Source organism: Dendrobates tinctorius, unplaced genomic scaffold, assembly GCF_039654945.1.
Source record: "Dendrobates tinctorius isolate UK_male_01 unplaced genomic scaffold, ASM3965494v1 ptg000060l, whole genome shotgun sequence".
NCBI classification, from domain to species: domain Eukaryota; kingdom Metazoa; phylum Chordata; class Amphibia; order Anura; family Dendrobatidae; genus Dendrobates; species Dendrobates tinctorius.
This window is the reverse complement of record NW_027361728.1, coordinates 7,045,357-7,067,728: the sequence shown is the minus strand read 5'-3', so window position 1 is coordinate 7,067,728 and position 22,372 is coordinate 7,045,357. Positions and strand designations below refer to the sequence as shown.

Here is a 22,372-nt window from a genome sequence, read left to right as displayed (position 1 = left end):
TAATGACTCTATATAATGTATGAGTTTTTCTTTTAGTATTGAAGAACTAAAATAAATTAACTTTTTGATGATATTCTAATTTTGTGAGAAGTACTTGTATATTGTTGTTTCTATTAGATTATGTTCTCTCTTGGAAAAAATAATTTAATCCAAAAAACATACATTGTTACATACACACACAGATAGGAAGATGTTGCATAAGTCAAACTGTATTGTTGTGGTGCATACAGTTGCAAAATTGGACTAGTGGAATATATATGCAAAAATTAAGATGGTTACTTATTAAAAGATTAACTTTTTTTAAAAAATTACTATTGAGGCAGCCTCAATAGTAAAAAGTTGGTCACACTTGTCAAACACTATGTTTGACAAGTGTGACCAACCGGTCAATCAGTTTTCCAAGCGAAGCTACAGATCGCTTGGAAAAGGCTAGCATGCTGTAAGCTAATTACGCTTGCAAAACACTAGTTAAAACACGGGAAATACGTGGGAATTACACTTGCGGAATTCTAGCTTATTTCCCATGGCAGGGAGTTGTGGAATTCCCGCGGAAATGTTGAGATTTTTAAATATATAAATAAATTAATCATAAAACAACTCTACAAACTTTACAAATCAAAAGGTGCCAAAGAAATGCAAAAATTGATATATCTTATGGCTTGTCTGCCTCACAAGTCAGGAATAATACTTTCTGGCACAATCAATACTTGCTTTAAGCATTTTTCTTCATTAGGAAAATTAGGCCTGAGAGTTCTTTAATTTTCCTCTCTTTCTGTAGTTCATCAAGAACGAAGGTGCTGAAAAGCAGTATTTCACAGATAAATCAATTAACACAGTCATAAAGACTCTCTACAGGTCCTGCACCACCCTAGTACTTGATTCTGTGTATTATTATTCACATACTGAGATTACCAATCCCATTTTATATGTCTTAAGTGCTGCCGTAATGCATTATACTGTGGTTTATGTTTTTCTAGCCCCAATATATCCAGCAAAATGTGAGAAGCTAGAATATAACCTTCAATTAAATCAATTAAAATAGATGAGTCACAGTTGTCAAAAAGAATAAAACAAGACACATATCAAATCACATTATACCGGAATCATGATAGATATCATTGAGAAAAAGGGGGATATCAACTACACAGCTGCAGTCATTCCCAAAAGTGTTGGAATCCTTGAAATTGAAATGAAGTATTTCTCCCATAAAATTATTGCAACTACAAATGTTTTGTTATAAACATGTTTATTTTCTTTGTGTATTGGAACAACACAAAAAACAGAAGAAACGGCAAATTGGACATAATTTCATACAAAATCACCAAAATGGTCTGGATAAAATTGTTGGCATCTTTCAGAATTGTGGGTAACCAACTTTGTTTCAAGCATGTGATGCTCGTTCAAACTCACCTATGGAGAGAAACAGGTATGGGAAATATAAAAATCACACCTGAAACCAGATAAAAAGGGGAGAAGATGGCTCAATCTTTGCATTGTGTCTGTTTGTGCTACACTAAGCATGAAGAATAGAAAGAGGAGAAGAGAACTGTCTGTGTCTGATTTGGATTGGCGCGGATGTGCAGTATCCATCCAAAGACAGTGTCAGTAGGCAAAGCAGCTCCATAACTGAGCACTTCCAGCAGCCGCCGATGCCTAGAAGAGTTGATTGGGGGAGATGCCGGGTGTTGCACACCCACCGATCAGACATCGATGACCTATCCCATGGCACCCAAGGATACATCATCAATGTTAAAGTAGTGGACAACCTATTTTAATTTGCTGTCCCAAAAATAGCATTTCTTGACTATCCACAAGAAACGTTAACCTGTGATTGCACTGCTTAAACATAAAATCTGCCTAATTTTTTTGCGCTATATCAATAATTTACATATTAGGCATAACATATCATATTCATTTTACAGATCCTTCTCAAAGGCACAATTTTTGCTAGAATGAGTCCAGGACAAAAATCCAGTCTTATTGAAGAATTACAAAAAATAGAGTAAGTTTATTTAGTGATGTTAACAAGATAAATGTGAGCTTGTATGTTTAAGAAATTTACCTTTTAACACATATTCAGAAAATGAATGACTTTGCTGGGAACATGAAAGCTGCATATTCAAATACTACATGGATGAGACAACTTTACTAAATGACATCAATATACCATAGTACTGCAAATGAACATGTGCATTTCAGTAGGCCACAAACTTTCTTACCTAGAGCCACATTCAGCTCTGATAGATAGTGCGAGTCACATTAAGCAGGACCCCTGCTCCCACTTACGCCATTGTGAAACCAAGAGCCCTACAGTCCCAATATAATGACAGCGAAAGATTCCCTACAGGAATCTTTATATGCAGTATACTTACAACCAGGGGTTTCCTCTTTACGCCCTTTTGATATTCTTGCATTAGGCACATTCGCCACACCATTGCATCTAGCTTCAGCACCCCTCTAACTGGCAGTATCATTCTCTATTCAGTATATGCGCCTCCAGTTCTGCCCTTCTGTGCAGAGCTACTCACAAAAGTCACCATCTGTAGACCTGATCCTCCTAATTTTTGCTAATCCTTGTGCAAATGCACCAAGCTGGTGGACAGTCATATGCCACACAATATAAGCCCACCAGCCACATGTGGTTCCAAACCATAGATTGGGGGCCCCTGGTTTATATGTTTAAGATTTTAAAAAAGAAACTTAGCAAACTTTACAGTACATTACACAGATATGAAATAAATTAATATCCAATTTTCTTTAGTTATTATGCTGGAATGTGTGGTGATGGAGCAAATGACTGCGGGGTGAGTAACATTTTGAATTCTTTATATTGATCAATATATATGGGCCATATTACAAGTGACATATAAAATGACTAAAATCACCATTAACAATAACAAACATAGTAATACAGTATGTAAACCTGAAAAAGACCATCTAGTTCAACCTATTCTATTGCAAAGTTGATTCAGTGGAAGACAACCTCTCCTTCCTTCAATAAGACAGAAGAGATATTTTAGGAAAAAAATTCCTTCCTGACTCCAAATATCACAGAATCAGAATAAATCCTTGCATCATCAACCGATCTCTGCAATTTTGTGCATAAAATATGTATTATTATTCTTCACAAAAGGCATTCATTCCATTTTTGAATTCTTTGAATTAATTCACCATGACAATTTCCTCTAGCAGAGAGTTCTAGTCTCATTGCTCTAACAGTATCACAGCAAAAGTTCTAAACTCCACTTTCTCCAAAAAATAAAATAATAAATAGTAGAGATGCCCGGTGTGCGACACAAAGAGGTGGGGAAACAGCACAAGATGAGCACTGACAATATGGAGAAGGAAATGATGGTGACCCCAAAACACTCACCTAATCTCCGTAAATGAGTCATCCCCTATGCACCATCACATGCTCAAGCCCTGACTGACCCTGGACTTAGCCCAATATAGTGTGAAGGACAGCAAGACAGTAGTCTTTCTACTATGATAAGACAACTCCGGGAAAGAGACAGACAGGAGACAAACACTCCAGAGAAGTAAAGCACAGGATACAAACTCTATAGCTGGAATGGAAGGAAGTTAGGAGAGGGTTTAAATAATGAAAGGGGAGTAGTCCCAATAAGCCGCTGCTGACACAGAGGCCAATGGAAATCTCAGCAGAGTTTAAACAAGGAATTCTTAACCCCTTCCATACCATAAGAAACCATAAACCTGTTTAGCTCATAAATGGCCACTCAGATACCAAAGATCAGCTAATCACCATAATCTTCTAATCCCAGAAGCACCACAGGTCCCAGCAGGGTGTGGCAAATTCATGACACAAGATCAAATAAATATCATGTAGAGCTTTATAACATGTATTTTACATCAGTATCTGCATTGCTTAGGACTGTATTATGATGATGTACTCTGTGCCATATCTCTTATTTAATATCACGTGACTCCTCCGTCTCACTGCCAGCGCACTCTCGGAGGATTCTTACAGTAAGTCTGCAGTTACATAAAGTAACTGAACACTTTTGTGAAAAGTCTGGACAGCTCCTTCAAGCAAATGAATTATTACCTATGTTGGTTCCTACTGTCAGAACATTATGTGGCGCTCCTGAGGGTTCAGTCGCCAAAGAGGTACTGCACCTCATTCTGAGGTGTAGTATCTCACTCCCCAGGTAAGATAGTAACACCTGACCAGACTCCAGCAACTACATCCAGCACAGATGCCTTATAACAGCAGAGCACCCTTTATGGCTGCTGCTTTGGTTCATGAAGGGTGCAAGGTGGTGGGTGGATCTTAGATTAGATTAAAGGGGAAAGCTGACAGGAAGTTAGGTCAGTTCCCCCACTGGGGGAAGGAGGGAAAGGACATAGATGCAGCAGCTTCCTGTGAGCTGGAGCTGCTGGCGGGAAAGAGAGAAAAGAGAAGGATCAGTTGTCCAGAAGGAAGATAGATAAGAAAGGAACGTGAGGAGGAGAGAAACTGGGGACTAGGGATAGAGCAGAGACCTTCTCTAAGTTTGATGCGCCAAGGCCGGGCGCCGGTATTCGAGGCTGTGTGTGATACTAATGATCCTACAGCAGAAACCATAGGAATAGAAGTTGTGACCACTTTATTCCCACCTAAGACTTGACAACACAGCAGCAACGTGTGTGAGCTGGGACATGATGGTATGGAGTCACCGAAGTAGGCTACAGCTGCCTGTCATGCTAGTGGAGTTATAAGTAACAGCAAGAAAGAGGAACTTGAGTGTAATTCATAACTACAAATACTTCAGATTAGCGCTAGAAAGGAGATGTTTAGAAAAGGCACACGAAAGGGAGTGCTGGAAGGGTGTATTCCATCTGCCTGGGAGTTGGCTGAGCCCCTGATCTGGAGGACACGGCACTGAAGCGGACATCTGTCTATACCAGAAACGTGAGTAAAGTATCGGAACTGCAATCAGCTTAGTCATTGCCTTCTTACTGTGCCAACCTACTCAGCACTGCTACATCTCTGCGCCTAACACTACATAATCTACCTCAACATCTACTACCGCTACCCTGGTACCACAGCTCTGCCTGTGGATAGCTACTACATCTTTGCTGCACCACACCATCTGTCCCAGAGAATCTGCACTGCAGCGCTGGTCCCCTTCTGACCAGATACCACAGGTGACGTCACGAACTACCTACCTATAAACTTTATTCCGCTTCATTCCACCTATTTTACATGGACACCCAGGGCCACGGACCGGGTCACCGCTGCCGCAACACTTCCCCTTTAAGACACCGGCCCGGTACCAAGTAACTCCCCACACTTGCCCTGGGGGTGATCCAATTACATAGATGTTTATTGAGCTGTAATAAATATAGAGCCATTTATTGATAACTTCAAGAAAATTAGGGGAAAGATGTATATCTTTGTACAGTGTTAGCCAGTAGATAGAAAAATATTCAGAATTGAGAGTCCTCAATGGTTGATACCTTTTAATGGCTAACTGAAAAGATGGTAAGACATTTCATGCTTTCGAGACTACTCAGGTCTCTTCATCAGGCATTGACTAATACAAAATCTGAAGAGTCACATATTTATGCACAACACAGCGCAGAAAAAATGCAATAGTTAAGACAAGTGATGTGAAGCAGAACTATCATTATGAGAGAGGGAAAAACATAAATATTGGACCAGTTCATAGAAAAGGAGTCTGGATGTTTAATTGTCCTCTGATTGGGGTCTCCTAATGTGTTGTGATGCCCCTACATGGTCGTAGGAGCAAATTCCTTAATTTCAAGCTCATGATGACCTTTGACACTCTCAATGCTGGAATGAATGTGTCATGTGAATTTATGCCTTTTTACATAAATTAAGGAATTTGTGCCTAAGACCTTGTGGGGGCATCACAACACATTAGGAGACCCCAATCAGAGGAAAATAAAACATCCAGACTCCTTATCTATGAACTGGTCTAATATTTATGTTTTTCCCTCTCCCATAATGATAGTTCAGCTTCACATCACTTGCCTTATCTATTGCATTTTTTCTGTGCTGTGTTGTGCATATATATGTGATTCTTCAGATTTTGTATTAGTCAATGCCTGATGAAGAGACCTGAGAAGTCTCGAAAGCTTGCAATGTCTTACCATCTTTTCAGCTAGCCATTAAAAGGTATCAACTACTGAGGACTCTCAATTCAGAGAATTAGGTGGTGATGTATCAGTGCAACAATTTCAGATTAAGAATAATTAAGTATAATTAAGATGCACTCAATACCAACTGACACAAACAGCATGTGAGAGAAATTTAGCACTACCTAAATATTCTGTAATATTCTATTCAACTTTCTCAGTTAAACATTGTCATGTTTTTCAGGCCTTAAAGGTGGCTCATGCTGGAATCTCTTTATCAGAACTGGAGGCCTCTGTAGCTTCACCATTTACTTCGAAAATCCCCAATATTGAATGTGTGCCAAAACTGATCAAGTGAGTTTTACTAAAGTGAAGGCATCTAAGAACTATAAAAAGTCCCATTTTAACAAGGATCATCCCAAATTTTTGAGCTATTAAACAATATGTATTCAATTTAACAGACTAAACACAAATACAGTTTTAGGCTAGCCAGTTCATATGTTTTCTATTCTAATAGATATTATTTTTTTATCTTACTACAACTCTAGCGTGCAAACTTTAGTCATTTTTTTAATTGAATCTCAGTACAATGATTTTTTTCTTACCAAGACATTATATAATTTTTTTTAAAGAGCACACATATACCATTCATGTTATTCTGAGTCACAAAGATAGCACTAGTAGATCATTTATAAATTATCAACTATTGTCTACAATACACTTTTCATTCTGGTAAAACACCACTCATCTTCAAGATGAAAATGTTTATTACCTTCAAGATAAAAGTATAACAATTAATTAATTTGTAATTAAAAACTAATAAATTATGCCATTTATTTCTATTTAGTTAGGTATTTATCTATTTTAATTTTCAGAGAAGGAAGAAACTGCCTTGTAACTTCATTCTGCGTGTTCAAGTATATAGCAATGTATGCTATCATTGAATTCATATGTTTGCTGCTTCTGTTTTGGGTATGATCATATATTTTAATATGTTAAATTGATGCCATCTTTATTAGTTGTACATTAATATAGCCCTTTCCAAATTTGCCTTTAACCCATTTACCCCCAAGGGTGGTTTGCACGTTAATGACCGCCCCAATTTTTACAATTCTGACCACTGTCCCTTTATGAGGTAATTAGTCTGGAACTCTTCCATGGATCCTGGTGACTCTGACATTGTTTTTCTCGTGACATATTGTACATGTTAGTGTAAAAATTTCATTTATATAACTTGCGTTTATTTGTGAAAAAAATGGAAGGTTGGCAAAAATGTTGAAAATTTTGCAATTTTCCAAATTTGAATTTTTATGCCCTTAAATCACAGAAATATGGCACATAAAAAACTTAATAAGTAACATTTCCCACATGCTTACTTTATATCAGCACAATATTGGAACAAATTTTTTTTAGGAAGTTGTGAGGGTTAAAAGTTGACCAATGATTTCTCATTTTTACAACACCATTTTTTTTTTAGGGACCACTTTGAGGGGTCTATATGATAGAAAATACTGAAAGTGACACCATTCTAAAAACTGCACCCCTCAAGGTGCTCAAAACCACATTCAAGAAGATTATTAACCCTTCAGGTGTTTCACAGGAATTTGTTGAATGTTTAAAATTAAATGAACATTTAACTTTTCTTCACAAAAATTTAATTCAGGTCCAATTTTTTTTATTTTACCAAGGGTAACAGGAGAAATTGGACTGCAAAAGTTATTGTACAATTTGTCCTGAGTACGGTGATACCTGATATGTGGGGGGAACCACTGTTTCAGCCCATGGAAGAGCTCGGAAGGGAATGAGCGCCATTTGACTTTTTCAACGCAAAATTGGCTGGAATTCAGATTGTACGTCATGTGCCTAAACAGTGGAAACCCCCACAAGTGACCCCATTTTGGAAAAAAGACCGCCAAGGAACTTATCTAGATGTGTGGGGAGCACTTTGAACCCCCCCAAAGCTTCACAGAAGTTTATAATGCCCGGGCGTGAAAATAAAAAAAATCATATTTTTTCCACAAACATGATCTTTTAGTCCCCAGTTTTTTTTTCTTTTACCAAGAGTAAAAGAAAAAATTGGACCCCAAAAGTTGTTGTCTAATTTGTCCTGAGTACGCTGATACCCTATATGTGGGAGAGAACTACTGTATGGGCACACGTCGGGGCTCGGAAGAGAAGTGACGTTTTGGAATGCAGTCTTTGATGGAATGGTCTGCGGGTGTCATGTCACATTTGGAGAGTCCCTGATGTGCCTAAACTGTGGAAACCCCTGACAAGTGACCCCATTTTGGAAACTAGACCCCCCAAGGAACTGATTTAGATGTGTGGTGAGCACGTTGAACCCCCAAGTGCTTCACAGAAGTTTGTAACGTAGAGCCATAAAAATGAAAAAATCATATTTTTTTAAACAAAAATGATATTTTTGCTCCCAATTTTTTATTTTCCCAAGGGTAACAGAAGAAAATGGACCCCAAAAGTTGTTGTGCAATATGTCCTGAGTATGCCGATACACCATATGTGGGGGTAAACCACTGTTTGGGCGCATGGCAGAGCTTGGAAGGGAAGGAGCACCGTTTGACTTTTTCAACATCGAATTGGCTGGAATTGAGATCAGACGCCATGTTGCGTTTGAAGAGCCCCTGATGTGCCTAAACAGTGGAAACCCCCCAATTTAAACTCCACCCCCAAGCCCAACACACCCCTATCCCTAATCTCAGCCCTACCCCTAGCCCTAGCCCTAACCCTAACTGGAAAATGGAAATAAATACATACATTTTTTAATTTTATTATTTTCCCCTAACTAAGGGGTAAGGGGGGTTTGATTTACTATTTATAGCGGATTATTATGTTTGACAGCTGTCACACACTAAAAGACGCTTTTTATTGTAAAAATAGTTTTTGCATCACCACATTTTAAAAGCTATAATTTTTCCCTATTTTGACCTACAGAGTCATGTGAGGTCTTATTTTTTGGCGGGACGAGTTGACGTTTTTATTGGCACCATTTTCGGGCACGTGACATTTTTGATCACTTCTTATTCTGATTTTTGGGACGCAGAATGAACAAAAAACAGCATTTCATGAATTTATTTTTTGGGGGGGGTTTTACACCATTCCATGTGTTGTAAAATTGATGATGTGGTTTTATTCTTCGGGTCAATACAATTACAGTGATACCTCATTTATATTTTTTTTATTTTGGCGCTTGTATACAATAAAATCGTTTTATTCTGCGAGCTATAACTTTTTTTTATTTTTTTGCTGATGATGCTGTATGTGGCTTGTTTGCAGGACAAGATGATGTTTTCAGCGGTACCATGTTTATTTATATCTGTCTTTTTGATCGCGCATTATTGCACTTTTTGTTCGGCGGTATGATGATAAAGCATTGTTTTTTGCTTTGCTTTTTATTTTTTTAAAAGGGTTCACTAAAGGGGTTAACTAGTGGGACAGTTTTATAGGGCGGGTCGTTACGAACACAGCAACACTAAATATGTGTATTTTTATTGTTTTTTTATTTACAAAAAAAATAATTTATTGGGGATTTTTTAAAATTTATTTAGGAATTTGTTATTATTTTTACACATATTTTTTTTTTTACTTTACTGCTTTGTCCCAGACGGGAACATCACTGTCACTGTGTCAGATCAGCAATCTGACAGGCACTGCATAGGCTTCCTTGGTGCCTGCTCTCAGCTGGCACTGAGGAAGCCTCCTCCCTGCAGGACCCCGAAGGCCCATGCGGCCATATTGGATCCGAGGGCATGCAGGTAGGAGACCCTCAGAGCAGCGCGGCACATCGCGCTGCTCCGGGGGTCTTAGGAAAGCGCACAGGGAGCCCCCTCCCTGCTCGATTCTTTCCTCTGCCCCGGTACACTGAGATCATGTTTGATCGCAGTGTGCCAGGAGTTAATGTGCTGGCGGCTGTCCGTGACCGCCCCTGACACATACTGTAGTGTCGGTTGTCAGCTGTGATAATCAGCTGAACCCGGCCACGATCAGCGGCGCCCCCCTGAACCACTGAACCACTAGTAAAAGCTTAGGCCTGACAGGATGGTTTTCCCAGCTCAGAAAGAGGGCGGTCACACCCATATATGCACTGAATGCACAATGAAATGAATAAAAAACTAATCTGAACTGAGAAAGTAAGTTAATGTGTATGCACAATGTAAGTGTATATTAACACATGACCATTAATCAGAGAAAACAAAAAGCAAAAAACACAAATATCCTGAACTAAAAAGTAAAAAATAAACTGCAAATAATGCATAAAGGTAATAATAATAATAAGGGTATTTAGTAAACATAATTTTGATCAAAATAATGTACAAGCCATCCCGCCACATCACGGTAACCCTTGTGGGACAGTCCCTACTCTAGTATTTAAAACCTTTTCACTTGCCAAGTGACGTGAATGTGTATGCACAATGCCCTCTTTCTGAGCTGGGAAAACCATCCTGTCTGGCCTAAGCTTTTACTAGTGGTTCAGCTGCTCGATCCTTGTTCACATTCACGTCACTTGGCTAGTGAAAAGGTTTTAAATACTAGAGTAGGGACTGTCCCACAAGGGTTGCCGTGATGTAGCGGGATGGCTTGCACATTATTTTGATCAAAATTATGTTTACTAAATACCCTTATTATTATTATTACCTTTATGCATTATTTGCAGTTTATTTTTTACTATTTAGTTCAGGATATTTGTGTTTTTTGTTTTCTCTAAAAACTAGCATTGTAGATGTGTAATATACATTGTAGAGTTCTGCATAATAATATTACAGGTTGCATAATAATATTGCCTCCACATTTTGGGTTACTTTTTTTGTTCTAGTTTTGCATGAAAAGTTTATACCTTTTACTTTTTCTATGTAGAAACACAAGTTTCTTGGAGTCCGTCATTATCTCATGCAAGATGTGGCTATAACCATTGCTGTCACTTTAACAAGTAAGTATGCTTAAGGAAATCTATGAAAAATGAGTGTAGGTGCATGAATTATTATAATTTTGTTGTAGTTTATGCTAAAGTTGTGTTCACACGTTTCTTACCCACTTTAATAAAATGATGTATAGTAGCTATAAAAGAATGTTCTACAGTCATCTCTTTTACATAAAGTTTATTTTTATTGTATATCTAGATATCTTAATTTCTGTGGAAAAAAATTATCTTTTTTTAATAATGATTTATGATATTAGTAATTATATTGAGTGAATCTGCCTAAATTAGATTAGATGTGAAAACAAACGTTTATTATGATCTGAGGTCACTCAGACCAAGGCGCATAATAGACATAGGGTTAAAAGGAAATTAGCACAATACTTACCTCTTCTTGGCCTTCACTTTTCCCACTGAACAGCGTTTTTTGCTCCAGTCACTCATCAGGGATTTTGGACTCTGTCGCTGATCAGGCCTCATGACATTTTGATGTTGCATGATGCCAAGTCAAAGAGTTGAGGTCTAATCAGGGCCGTAGTTGCAGAAGAGTCTTGAAGAGTGACTAGAACCAGAGGGAGCTGCACAGCAGGACAGGTGAACAGCAGAAAAAGGTACTATATTTGTTTTTTATCCATTTCTAACCCTAAAACTAATGTAACAAAAGGGAAACTAGCAGCCACTGGATTCAAGAAAATTAAAATAATGCTTCTGAAACTAAATCTTATTCCATTTTTTAAATCAATTCTTTCATTTATTTCTAATACACTGCTCAAAAAATAAAGGGAACTCTTAAACAACAGAATATAACTCCAAGTAAATCAGACTTCTGTGAAATCAAACTGTCCACTTAGGAAGCAACACTGATTGACAATCAATTTCACATGCTGTTGTGCAAATGGAATAGACAACAGATGGAAATTATTGGCAATTATCAAGACACCCTCAATAAAGGAGTGGTGTGCAGGTGGGGACCACAAACCACATCTCAGTACCAATGCTTTCTGGCTGATGTTTTGGTCACTTTTCAATATTGGTTGTGCTTTCACACTCGTGGTAGCATGAGACGGACTCTGTGACAAGGCTTGCTGTGTCTGTCAGCGTAGTGTCCCCTCCACATCTCCTGGTGTACTGGCCTGCCTCCTGGTAGCGCCTCCAGCCACTGGACACTACAGCACTAGCCACAGACACAGAAAACCTTCTTGCAACAGCTCACATTGATGTGCCATCCTGCATGAGCTGCACTACCTGAGCCACTTGTGTGGGTTATAGAGTCCGTCTCATGCCACCATGAGTGTGAAAGCACAAAAAACATTCAAGTGACCAAAACATCAGCCAGAAAGCATTGGTACTGAGATGTGGTCTGTAGTCCCCACCTGCAGGACCACTCCTTTATTGAGGGTGTGTTGATAATTGCCAATAATTTCCATCTGTTGTCTATTCCATTTGCACAACAGCATGTGGAATTAATTGTCAATCAGTGTTGCTTCCTAAGTGGACAGTTTGATTTCACAGAAGTTTGATTTACTTGGAGTTATATTCTGTTGTTTGTGTTCCCTTTATTTTTTTGAGCAGTGTACTTTAAATGTTCTGTGTGCCTCAAAAGGAAGTCAATTACTTGCACACACTCTCACAGTAGATGGTTGATGGAAATTTGTTGGTTACTAATTAAATTGTGCTGTCATTTACTTACGGGATAATATTCTTTTTCAGTGAGTCTTACTGGCCCCGCTCTGAAATTGGCTCCTTATCGGCCTTCTGGACAGCTCATTTCTCCACCTTTGTTATTGTCAATGGTTCTGCACACCATCTTTAGTTTGATTGTGCAAACAATTGCTTTCACAGTGGTTCAGAAGCAGCCATTTCATGATGACTATGATGTTTTCAGGTAAATTTATATTACCTCTGTATATAGATGGAGAGAAAGGATGGTGCTGGTTGTGTTAACATTTATTATATGCTGAATTAAAATGACACCAGAACAAGCTGGACATTAAATTTGTAGAAAAGTTTAATCTTTCACTAACAATTATGCATAATTGATGTTCTCCACAATGAATAATACATTTCTTTAGTTCAGGGTAGGTTGCTACCCTGTAAATCAATGGAGCATGATACATAACCCCTGTAAGCCGAGATTGTCTAATACCTTCTAAAAAGATAAAAAAAAATATGAAACAAGATTTAGACTACTACTATACACATCATATCATAATATTGCTAGCAAGTAAGAATAATTTGGGGTGCACTCTGTGTCAATGGGATGGGGCTGCAAGCAGATCAGAATGGGTCCCATGACACATAAAAGTAACTTCACTGCACATTCCCAAAATTATGCAAATTAAAGGATCTTTATTTTGCAATACTACTGGGTGAATGAAAAGTAATTCAGTTATATAGGAGACTAGATAAGATGTTTTGAGTCTCCCAACACTGCACAACGTCTCTCTTTTCACATCAGAGCAGCCACATTCAACCCAAAGTTTCTTAAATTCCAAAAATGCAACACCGTGACAAAGATTCAGGAGAGGGAAACAATGAACAGTACTGAATTAATTTTCAAAAACCCTGCGGAGTTACAAAATAAAGATATTTTTAGTTGCATCATTTTGGGAGTGTGCAGTGAAGTTACTTATACAATTTAGCCAGCATTCATTGTTAAAATTAAATTATTTACTGCACTTGTCAAAAGTTTGGACACACCTGCTCATCCAGTGGTTTTCTACATTCTTAACTGAAATGTGCACTTTGTAGATACAGACTGAAGGCTTCACAGTGGGCCACATAGATGTAGAAACCATCTGCTCACCATTTCTACATCTCACAAAGACATGCCAGTTGGTATCAAAAATCTCAAATTTTGACTCATCATACCACAGTACAAATTTCCAGTTATCTAATGTCTAGTTTTGTTGTGGCTTGTCTCTTCTTGTTTGTGGTCCTCAGTAGTGGTTTCTTTGCAGCAATTTGACCATAAAAGCCTTCTTCTCCCAGCCTCCTCTAGACAGCTGATGTTGATGAGTGTTTTGCTACTTGATATCTGTGCATCATTTATCTGAAGTGCTGTTAATTTGCATTTTGTGAGGCCGGTAACTCTGAACTTATCTGCCACAGCAAAGGTAATTCTTGGTATCACTTTGTGGTTTTACTGAATTTAGTCTGAAACTTCAACATGGATGTTAAGATAAGAATAAGGAAAACCATTACATGAAGAGACATGTTCCAGCTATATACTAATATTGTATTTGTATACATTACAGTAGAAAAAAATTGGGTAGGTGTCATTAAGAACATTCTTTAGTGTAAATAAGAGCAAGGAGTTCTGAAAGTGATGGCATGGCCCTTACAGAGCTCTGATCTCAAAATCATAAAGTCTGTATTTATTACATGAAGAGACAGAAGGATTTTCTCAAGCCTTAGTTGACAAAAGATCTGTGGTTAGTTCACCAAGATATCTAGAAAAACCTCTCTGCTGAGTTCCTTCAATAATTTCGTGAAAGTAAACCTAGAAGAATTGATGCTTTGATGCTGTTTTGAAGGGAAAGTGCAGTTGCGCCAAATATTGATTTGATTTGATTTAGATTTCTGTTTTGTTAATTCACTTTGCATTTTGTTAATTGATAAAAACTAAAGCATTAAAGCTTTTATTTTTTAAAAGTTTTTACTATGCATAATTTTTTTCACACCTGTAAAAAAACTTTTTTACTGTAGAATTTTTATAGATTATTTTACCTATTTTGGGATCCATTCTCTTTTGCAGTGGATGTCTTACTTCGAATCACAGTGCACTGAACAGTACTGTAGATGAGGCTGTCTTGGTTAATCGAAATTTTATAACGACCACTATGTGGTTCATAAGTGGGATGAATCTCATTATTGTAGAATTCGTATTTTGCAAAGCAAGACCGTTCAGAAAACCAATCTACACTAACTGTAAGTATAAAATGTGACAATTAAAGCCGTTATTTTGCAATATTTGTAAACTGGACAATCCATTGTAACACCGTGTTTCCCCAAAATTAAGACAGGGTCTTATTTCATTTTTGTTCTGAAAGGTGGATTAGGGTTTATTTTCAGGGAATGCCTTATTTTTTCCCATGGTCAGCATCCACATTTATTCTTGAAGAAAAAAATCTTTATTTATTCAAACACAGTATAATCCTGTAATCACATACACTGTACATACACATGTACTGTATATAAACACATGCTGCACATACACGTTTATAAACACACTGCACATGCACACTGGCCTGTCTTCTGTTGAGTTCCTCTAGACTCTTGTAGTTAAAAGACCTTTGGTGACATTATGGTCATATGACCATGATGTCACCAAAGATCCTAAGAAGTCTTAACTTCACGATAGAAATGCTGGGTGTCCTTAAGAGAGTGAGGATCTTGGGCAATTTCTCAATTCTCCACCTAACACCAGCCCCTATTACCATCATGTCTCCACTTCAGTTCCTCTAGATTCCTGCAGTTAAAAGACCTTTGGTGACATCAAAGTAACCAAAGATCCTTAAAGGGGTTGTCTGGGCTTTTCACATAATCTCAGTGCATATCTGGGCTGCAGAATGCTGACAATAAGTAATTTACCTTCTGTCACCAATTTGCAGGATTTGCTAGATATCAGCTCTTGCTTGTAAGAAAAACGTCCAGGGGGGGTGTGTTCTGGCATTGAAATGAGAACTGGTCGTTTCCTCCTACTCTACTAAAAACATGCCATCTGTAGCAACAACCCCACCCTCCATAGCAACAGGCCCTCCCCGACCACATGAACAAGCCTATCCCTCCTCACACAGTAACAAATCCTCCCCCTCTAGCAGTCTCAGTGCATAGAGCAGAACCACCCAGCTGCTCCTCCCCCAGACACACACTGAACAGTGATCTATGGAAAGTGAAACTAGTGAAGAGGAAACGACCAGTTCTCATTTCAATGCCAGAACACACCCCCCTGGACATTTTTCATAGAAGAAAGAGATCATATCTTGGAAACGCTGCAAACTGGCCACAGAAGGTAAATTACTTATTGTCAGCATTCTGCAGCCCAGATATGCACTGAGTTTATGTGAAAAGCCCGGACAACCCCTTTAAGTAGTCTTAACCTCAGAATAGAAATGCTGGGTCCTCGTAAGAGGTGAGGACCTTAGGGAATTTCCCAGTATGTACCCCTCTTATGACTGCCCTGACTGTAACTAGGGCTTATGTTTTTAACAGGGTTCATATTCCAAGCATACTCCAAGCATCCTATAAAATCACACTAGGGCTCATTTTCAAGGTAGGTCTTATTTTTGGGGAAGCACATGAATGTGCATAAGAGCCCATCAACCTCCCCAACTGAAAGAGAAATTTATGTTCACCTGCCATCTGAAATTAATCAAAATTAATCATATAGTAGTAGGATTATTTAGATTTATAAATGGCTGGTAACAGATTTCTTTATGACTGGAGTTATTAGGAATTATTTAGTTAATCCTTAATGGTATTTACTTAGGCACTGTATAGTAATGTATTGTAGGTATCTATGCTATTATTTCTTAACACTGTTTTTCAGTGATTACTTTGTATCTCCGTTCATACTGCACCCACACACACAAATGATACACCATTTGAAAGGTAAACTTGACTCATTCAGCAAGAAAATAGCCAAACAAACCACACATCCACGATTTGATCACAAAATACAGTTTAAACATTAATTTTCATAAATCTGTAGTAAGGAAAAATGACCTGCAGGTGGCACCACACTACCCCAAGCACACTACCACAATTCTGCTTAGAGACACCAAAAACAAATCTAAACATTTGCCTTGTGGGCTTGCCAGCTTGCCAAACTGCTGGCCAGCCTATTTCTGCCAAATTGGAGGATTGCACACTTCACTGGAGGTGAGGCACATATGCAAACACATTTGTAAACATGCACTGCCTATTGAATTACACATTTGCTCCATTCATACTCCACCCACACAAACAAATGATACACCATTTCAAAGGTCAAATGACCTGCAGATGGCAGCACACTACCCAAAAGCACACTACCACAAAGCTGATTACAGACATCACAAACAAATCCAATCATTTGACTTGGGGGTCTTTCCAGCTTGCCCAAGTGCTTGCCCAGCCTATTTCAGGCACATTGGAGGATTGCACACTTCACTGCAGGTGAGTCACATATGCAAATACATTTGTATACATGCACTGCTTTTTCACTGATTACTTCGCCCCACACACAAATGATACACCATTTGAAAGGTAAACTTGCCCCCTTCAGCAAGAAAAGAGCCAAACAAACCACACATTCACAATTTTATCACTAAATACAGTTTAAACATTCATTTTCATAAACCTTCAGAAAAACACAATGACCTGCAGGTGGCTCCTCAACCGGAAGACATTTTTTGGCCTCTACTTATCAATCCAATTTATTGTATTACCAATCTGCATATATAAATACCTGTCTGTGTTCATCAGCTCATGAAATACATTTACACTTGACCAGCTTGCTTTTTCTGAAATTGCCTGCGCCCCCGATGACCAATGTGCAAAAGTTTTGCATGGGCCAAGCTAGTTAGATATTATTTGTTATTTTTACATATTGAGTAATGGCTCTCTTGTAATCCTTTTTATATCTATAGATTTTTTTTACAATATTGAAAGCAGGAGGTACATTTTCTTTTCTTATTGTACAGGTCAATGATGCCACAGTTGTTCTAGATTGAAATCTAAAGTACTAATCTCCATGCTAACATTTCAATGTTTTATGTTTCCATTTTTCATTTGCAGATGTGTTTACCATAATAATGATTGCACAACTGATTGCCTACTTATTTGTCTATTTTGTGAATATTGAATCCGTGTATAAGAATATGGAGGTGAGAACCACTTTTACATTTATGTATACTGTATTATATAGACTGTAATGAGCCTATTTGTGTTTTTTGCTTATTCCACTAACTTACAGTAACTAATATTAGAGATTGTTTCTTGGCTGTCCTCTACCTTCTAAAATGTTGGGGATTAAAACACTCGTGTGAAAGCGGTATTGGTTCCTGAACCTCCTGTCACTTCTTCTGTCGCCGGGCGGCGCTGTGCTCTCATCATGAACAACATGGGCAACAACTTTATTTCTGTGGCTTCTGGAATTTGTAGTTACACTCATGCTGGGAGTTCAAGAGTTAACTTCTGCCAGTGTTTGCTCTCTGCTATGTTGCCTAGGCTGATTTGAGCTCCTGAAACTTTACTATCATTTGACAATTTTAATTTGAGGACGCCTGTGTGCTTTAATTTTATTCCCAATGGATATTCCTGATTCTGACCTTGCCTTGTTTACTGACTATTTCATTGCCTTATGATTTTGTCACTACATGTATGTCCTGGTGCATACCTGGCTACCAGACTATTCTTTCTGCCAGCATGCAACACAAACCAGCAGCTGGCTCTGTGACCTCAAACCTGGGGCCTCTGTGTAAGGGGTTCTTCACTGTAAGTGAGATCGCTAGCGAGATCGCTGAAGCGTCACCGATTTTGTGATGTAACAGCGACCTCGCCAGCGATCTCGTTACGTGTGACACTTAGCAGCGACCAGGCCCCCGCTGCGATGTAGCTGATCGAGCTCGAATGTCCTGGGCCATTTTTTGATCGCTGGTGTCCCGATGGCCCGCATGCATTACTGTGTTTGACACTGACGAGCGACCTCGTTGGCGACTCAGACATCATGGACGCAGGCGGGAGTCGTCAGAATAGCTGCTGTGTGACAAGGTCCCAATGACCGCAGAGATCGTTGCTGCATCGTTGGGTAAATCTGACTGTTTAACAGCTTACTAGCGATCATTTAGCGACGCACCAGTGATCCTTACCAGGTCGTATGGCTGTCAGGAGCGCTGGTGCGTCGCTAAATGTAAAGGTACCCTAAGTCCAGCTCTCTGTACAGGAGCTTAAGTGTGAAGTCCAGGGTAAGCACCTGTATCTGGTAAAAAGGGTGGCTTAGCCTGTCCATGGTATCTATTTTTTGAAAAATGAATTATCTGTAGCTATCTCCATCATATTTTCAAATATATACATATATATATATATATATATATATATACATGTCATTAGGTTCAGATCAACTTACGTTACTGTAGAGAGGCTATTCTGCTTTGTGCTGTCTATTCAACTTCTACTAACAAAGTTTTATTTAACTTTTTACTGTTGTGAAATCCTATTGTTGGAGCCTAATTAGGCCTGCAAATTACATAAGTGACAATTGTATTAGTTGCTGGAAAAATGAAACATAACATTAGTTTTGTTTATTTTCCTACACAGCTTGTCTGCACGCCATATTACTGGAGGTGGAATACCATAATAATGGTGGCTGCTCTTTTTGTGGCTTCCTATCTAGTTGAGGTAATACTTCTTATTTTATTTCTTTTAACACAGTGCAACTGTGCAATTATCTTGGTTGTTTTTATTGCTATTATTACTGTTGGTCTTAAATGGACATATTTTGTCAGGGACATACATAGAAATCATGGGGCCCTACTGCAAAAGTCTTAATGTAACCCCTCTATTGAAGCCCTCGTAGTGTGTCTACACACAAACAACCCCCACACAACACATTATACTGGCCCTTTATAGTCATTCACATAGTATAATGGCCACATAAAGAGTCATCAACATATTATGATGGCCCAATAAATAGATCTCTACATAGTATGATGTATGATGGTTCCATTAATAGTCCTTCACATAATATAACAAAATAGCAAATTGTAGCCTCATAAATAGCCCTCCCTATAGTATGATAGCCTCATAAATATGCTTATCATAGTATGATGACCCCATAAGTAACATATCACATAGTATGATGGCCCCACAAAGTGCTCATTGATTAAAAAAAACAAATAATCACTTCTCCCCATTCCCCCATTGCTCTGGTATCTGTAGTCCCTCATTCATCATTGTTTTTCAGCTGTATCTGCATCCAGGATGCAGATACAGTTGAAAGTTGGGCTTATGGCGCTGGCACCCCAGACTCACGGACCCCATAGCATCCACATGGTCTGCCGCTATTAGTGGGACAACATTGTATTTTGTAGTAATTTGTGCTGGCATTAACTGACATTAGTTTTCTAGTATTCTGGAGAAGAGATGTCAATCATTTCTTGCTCAGGTTTACATTACTTTCTTTCATTTCAACTAAGCTTCTTTACACTTTCTACTGCTCAATAGTGAACAATAGGCTATTTTTGTCTTCCTTTAGCATTCACTGTACCTTTGCTGTATGAAAGCAATTCAATAATTATAGTGGAACGATTAAGCATAGTTTACATGTTTCTGTGACACACGATAAATATGCCGGATAGAATATTTAGACAATTAAACTGTTCACAAAATAAACACCCTTGTGCACCCTTGGAGAAAAAAAAAATAAAACAAAATAAAAATATAAAGTACAATAAATCTTCAGATGCTATCATAGCAAAACCTGTTACAAAAAAAATAATACTTCTTAAAGGATACTTTTCCACATTTGAGATTGATTTATTTTATTTGTTATAATGAATACAGACATCTGTGCTTAAATGATATGGACGCTTTGGGGCATTTATTTTACTTATATATATATGTATTTTTGACTGAACATAAGTTTTGCAAATTGGGGTTCATTCAAAGTTTTGAACCATTTGGCTTCTGCAGCCTCTACGTACCACAATGCATAGCATATTGCAGAATGGGCTTATAATTAAATCCAAAAATGAGCTCAGTCTCATGCAAGGATTTGTAATCTTTATCTTTCTTCTCTGGAACTATATATTAAATTAATGTACAGCCACAACAAACTGTAACTTTGATATGGGCATATAGTATCTTCCAAGGTAGCTTAGGAGAATGAATGTATGGATTACAAACCCTTTGTCAGAGATAGTGCATCCCACAGTTTACTGTGTATGTTGTTGTGATACTTAGAAGTAGAAAATCCTTTTGCAAAAATGTTTTTTTGCCAAAATATATGCATTTAAGGAAAAGAAAATTGTAGGAGCAAGAGGGAGCTCACCACATTTTCTGGTTGTGCGGGTAGCTGGGAAACTTGTGACAAGTGGATTCTAGGTCCAGTTGGTGAAGCAACACACAGGAGAGGGAGAGGGAAAACAGCACGTCCATCCAATAAATAAAAGAAATACACACGTGGTCAAAATTGTTGGTACCCCACATTTAATGATAGAAAAACCCACAATGGTGACAGAAATAACTTGAATCTGACAAAAGTAATAATAAATAAAAAATCTATGAAAATGAACGAATGAAAGTCAGACATTACTTTTCAACCATGCTTCCACAGAATAAAAAAATAAAAATAAAACCCATGAAATAGGCCTGGACAGAAATGATGGTACCCTGAACTTAATATTTTGTTGCACAACCTTTTGAGGCAATCACTGCAATCAAACGATTCCTGTAAAAGTCAATGAGACATCTCCACCTCTCGTCAGGTATTTTGGCCCACTCCTCAAGATCAAACTACTCCAGTTGTCTCGTGTTTGAAGGCTGCCTTTTCCAGACGGCATGTTTCAGCTCTTTCCAAAGGCGCTCAATAGGATTTAGGTCAGGGCTCATAGAAGGCCACTTCAGAATAGTCCAATGTTTTCCTCTTAGCCATTCTTGGGTGTTTTTAGCTGTGTGCTTTAAGTCATTATCCTGTTGGAAGACCCATGACCTGTGACTGAGACCAAGCTTTCTGAAACTGGGCAGCACATTTCTCTCTAAAATAGTCTTGCAATATCATTGTACCCTGCACAGATTCTAGACACCCTGTGCCAGATGCAGCAAAGCAGCCCCAGAACATAACAGAGCCTCGTTGATGTTTCACAGTAGGGACAGTGTTCTTTTCTTGATATGCTTCATTTTTTCGTCTGAGAACATAAAGCTGATGTGCCTTGCCAAAAAGTTCCATTTTTGTCTCGTCTGTCCATAGGACATTCTCCCAGAAGCTTTGTCAACATGTAGTTTGGCAAATTCGAGTCTGGCTTTTTTATGATTATTTTTCAACAATGGTGTCCTCCTTGGTCGTCTCCCATGAAATCCACTTTGACTCATACAATGACGGATGGTGCGATCTGACACTGATGTTCCTTGAGCTTGAAGTTCACCTTTAATCTGTTTAGAAGTTTTTCTGGGCTCTTTTGTTACCAATCGTATTATCCGTCTCTTAGAATTGTCATCAATTTTCCTCCTGCGGCCACGTTCAGGAAGGTTGGCTACAGTCCCATGGAGCTTAAATTTCTGAATAATATGTGCAACTGTAGTCACTGAAACATCAAGCTGCTTGGAGATGGTCTTATAACTTTTACTTTTAATATGTTT

At 38.3% G+C, this 22,372-nt stretch overlaps 1 protein-coding gene across 1 annotated transcript in view; it reads left to right on the top strand.

Annotated features, from left to right (window-relative positions):
• LOC141092483 (probable cation-transporting ATPase 13A4) overlaps positions 1 to 22,372 on the top strand; it is a 198,571-nt gene that overhangs the window by 171,555 nt on the left and 4,644 nt on the right. Inside the window, exons 21-29 of the mRNA XM_073578654.1 lie at positions 1,923 to 2,002; positions 2,762 to 2,804; positions 6,347 to 6,456; positions 6,978 to 7,074; positions 10,972 to 11,044; positions 12,743 to 12,917; positions 14,790 to 14,962; positions 17,813 to 17,901; positions 19,334 to 19,414. Coding sequence (XP_073434755.1) covers positions 1,923 to 2,002; positions 2,762 to 2,804; positions 6,347 to 6,456; positions 6,978 to 7,074; positions 10,972 to 11,044; positions 12,743 to 12,917; positions 14,790 to 14,962; positions 17,813 to 17,901; positions 19,334 to 19,414 — 921 coding nt within the window. The remainder of the gene's footprint in view (positions 1 to 1,922; positions 2,003 to 2,761; positions 2,805 to 6,346; positions 6,457 to 6,977; positions 7,075 to 10,971; positions 11,045 to 12,742; positions 12,918 to 14,789; positions 14,963 to 17,812; positions 17,902 to 19,333; positions 19,415 to 22,372) is intronic.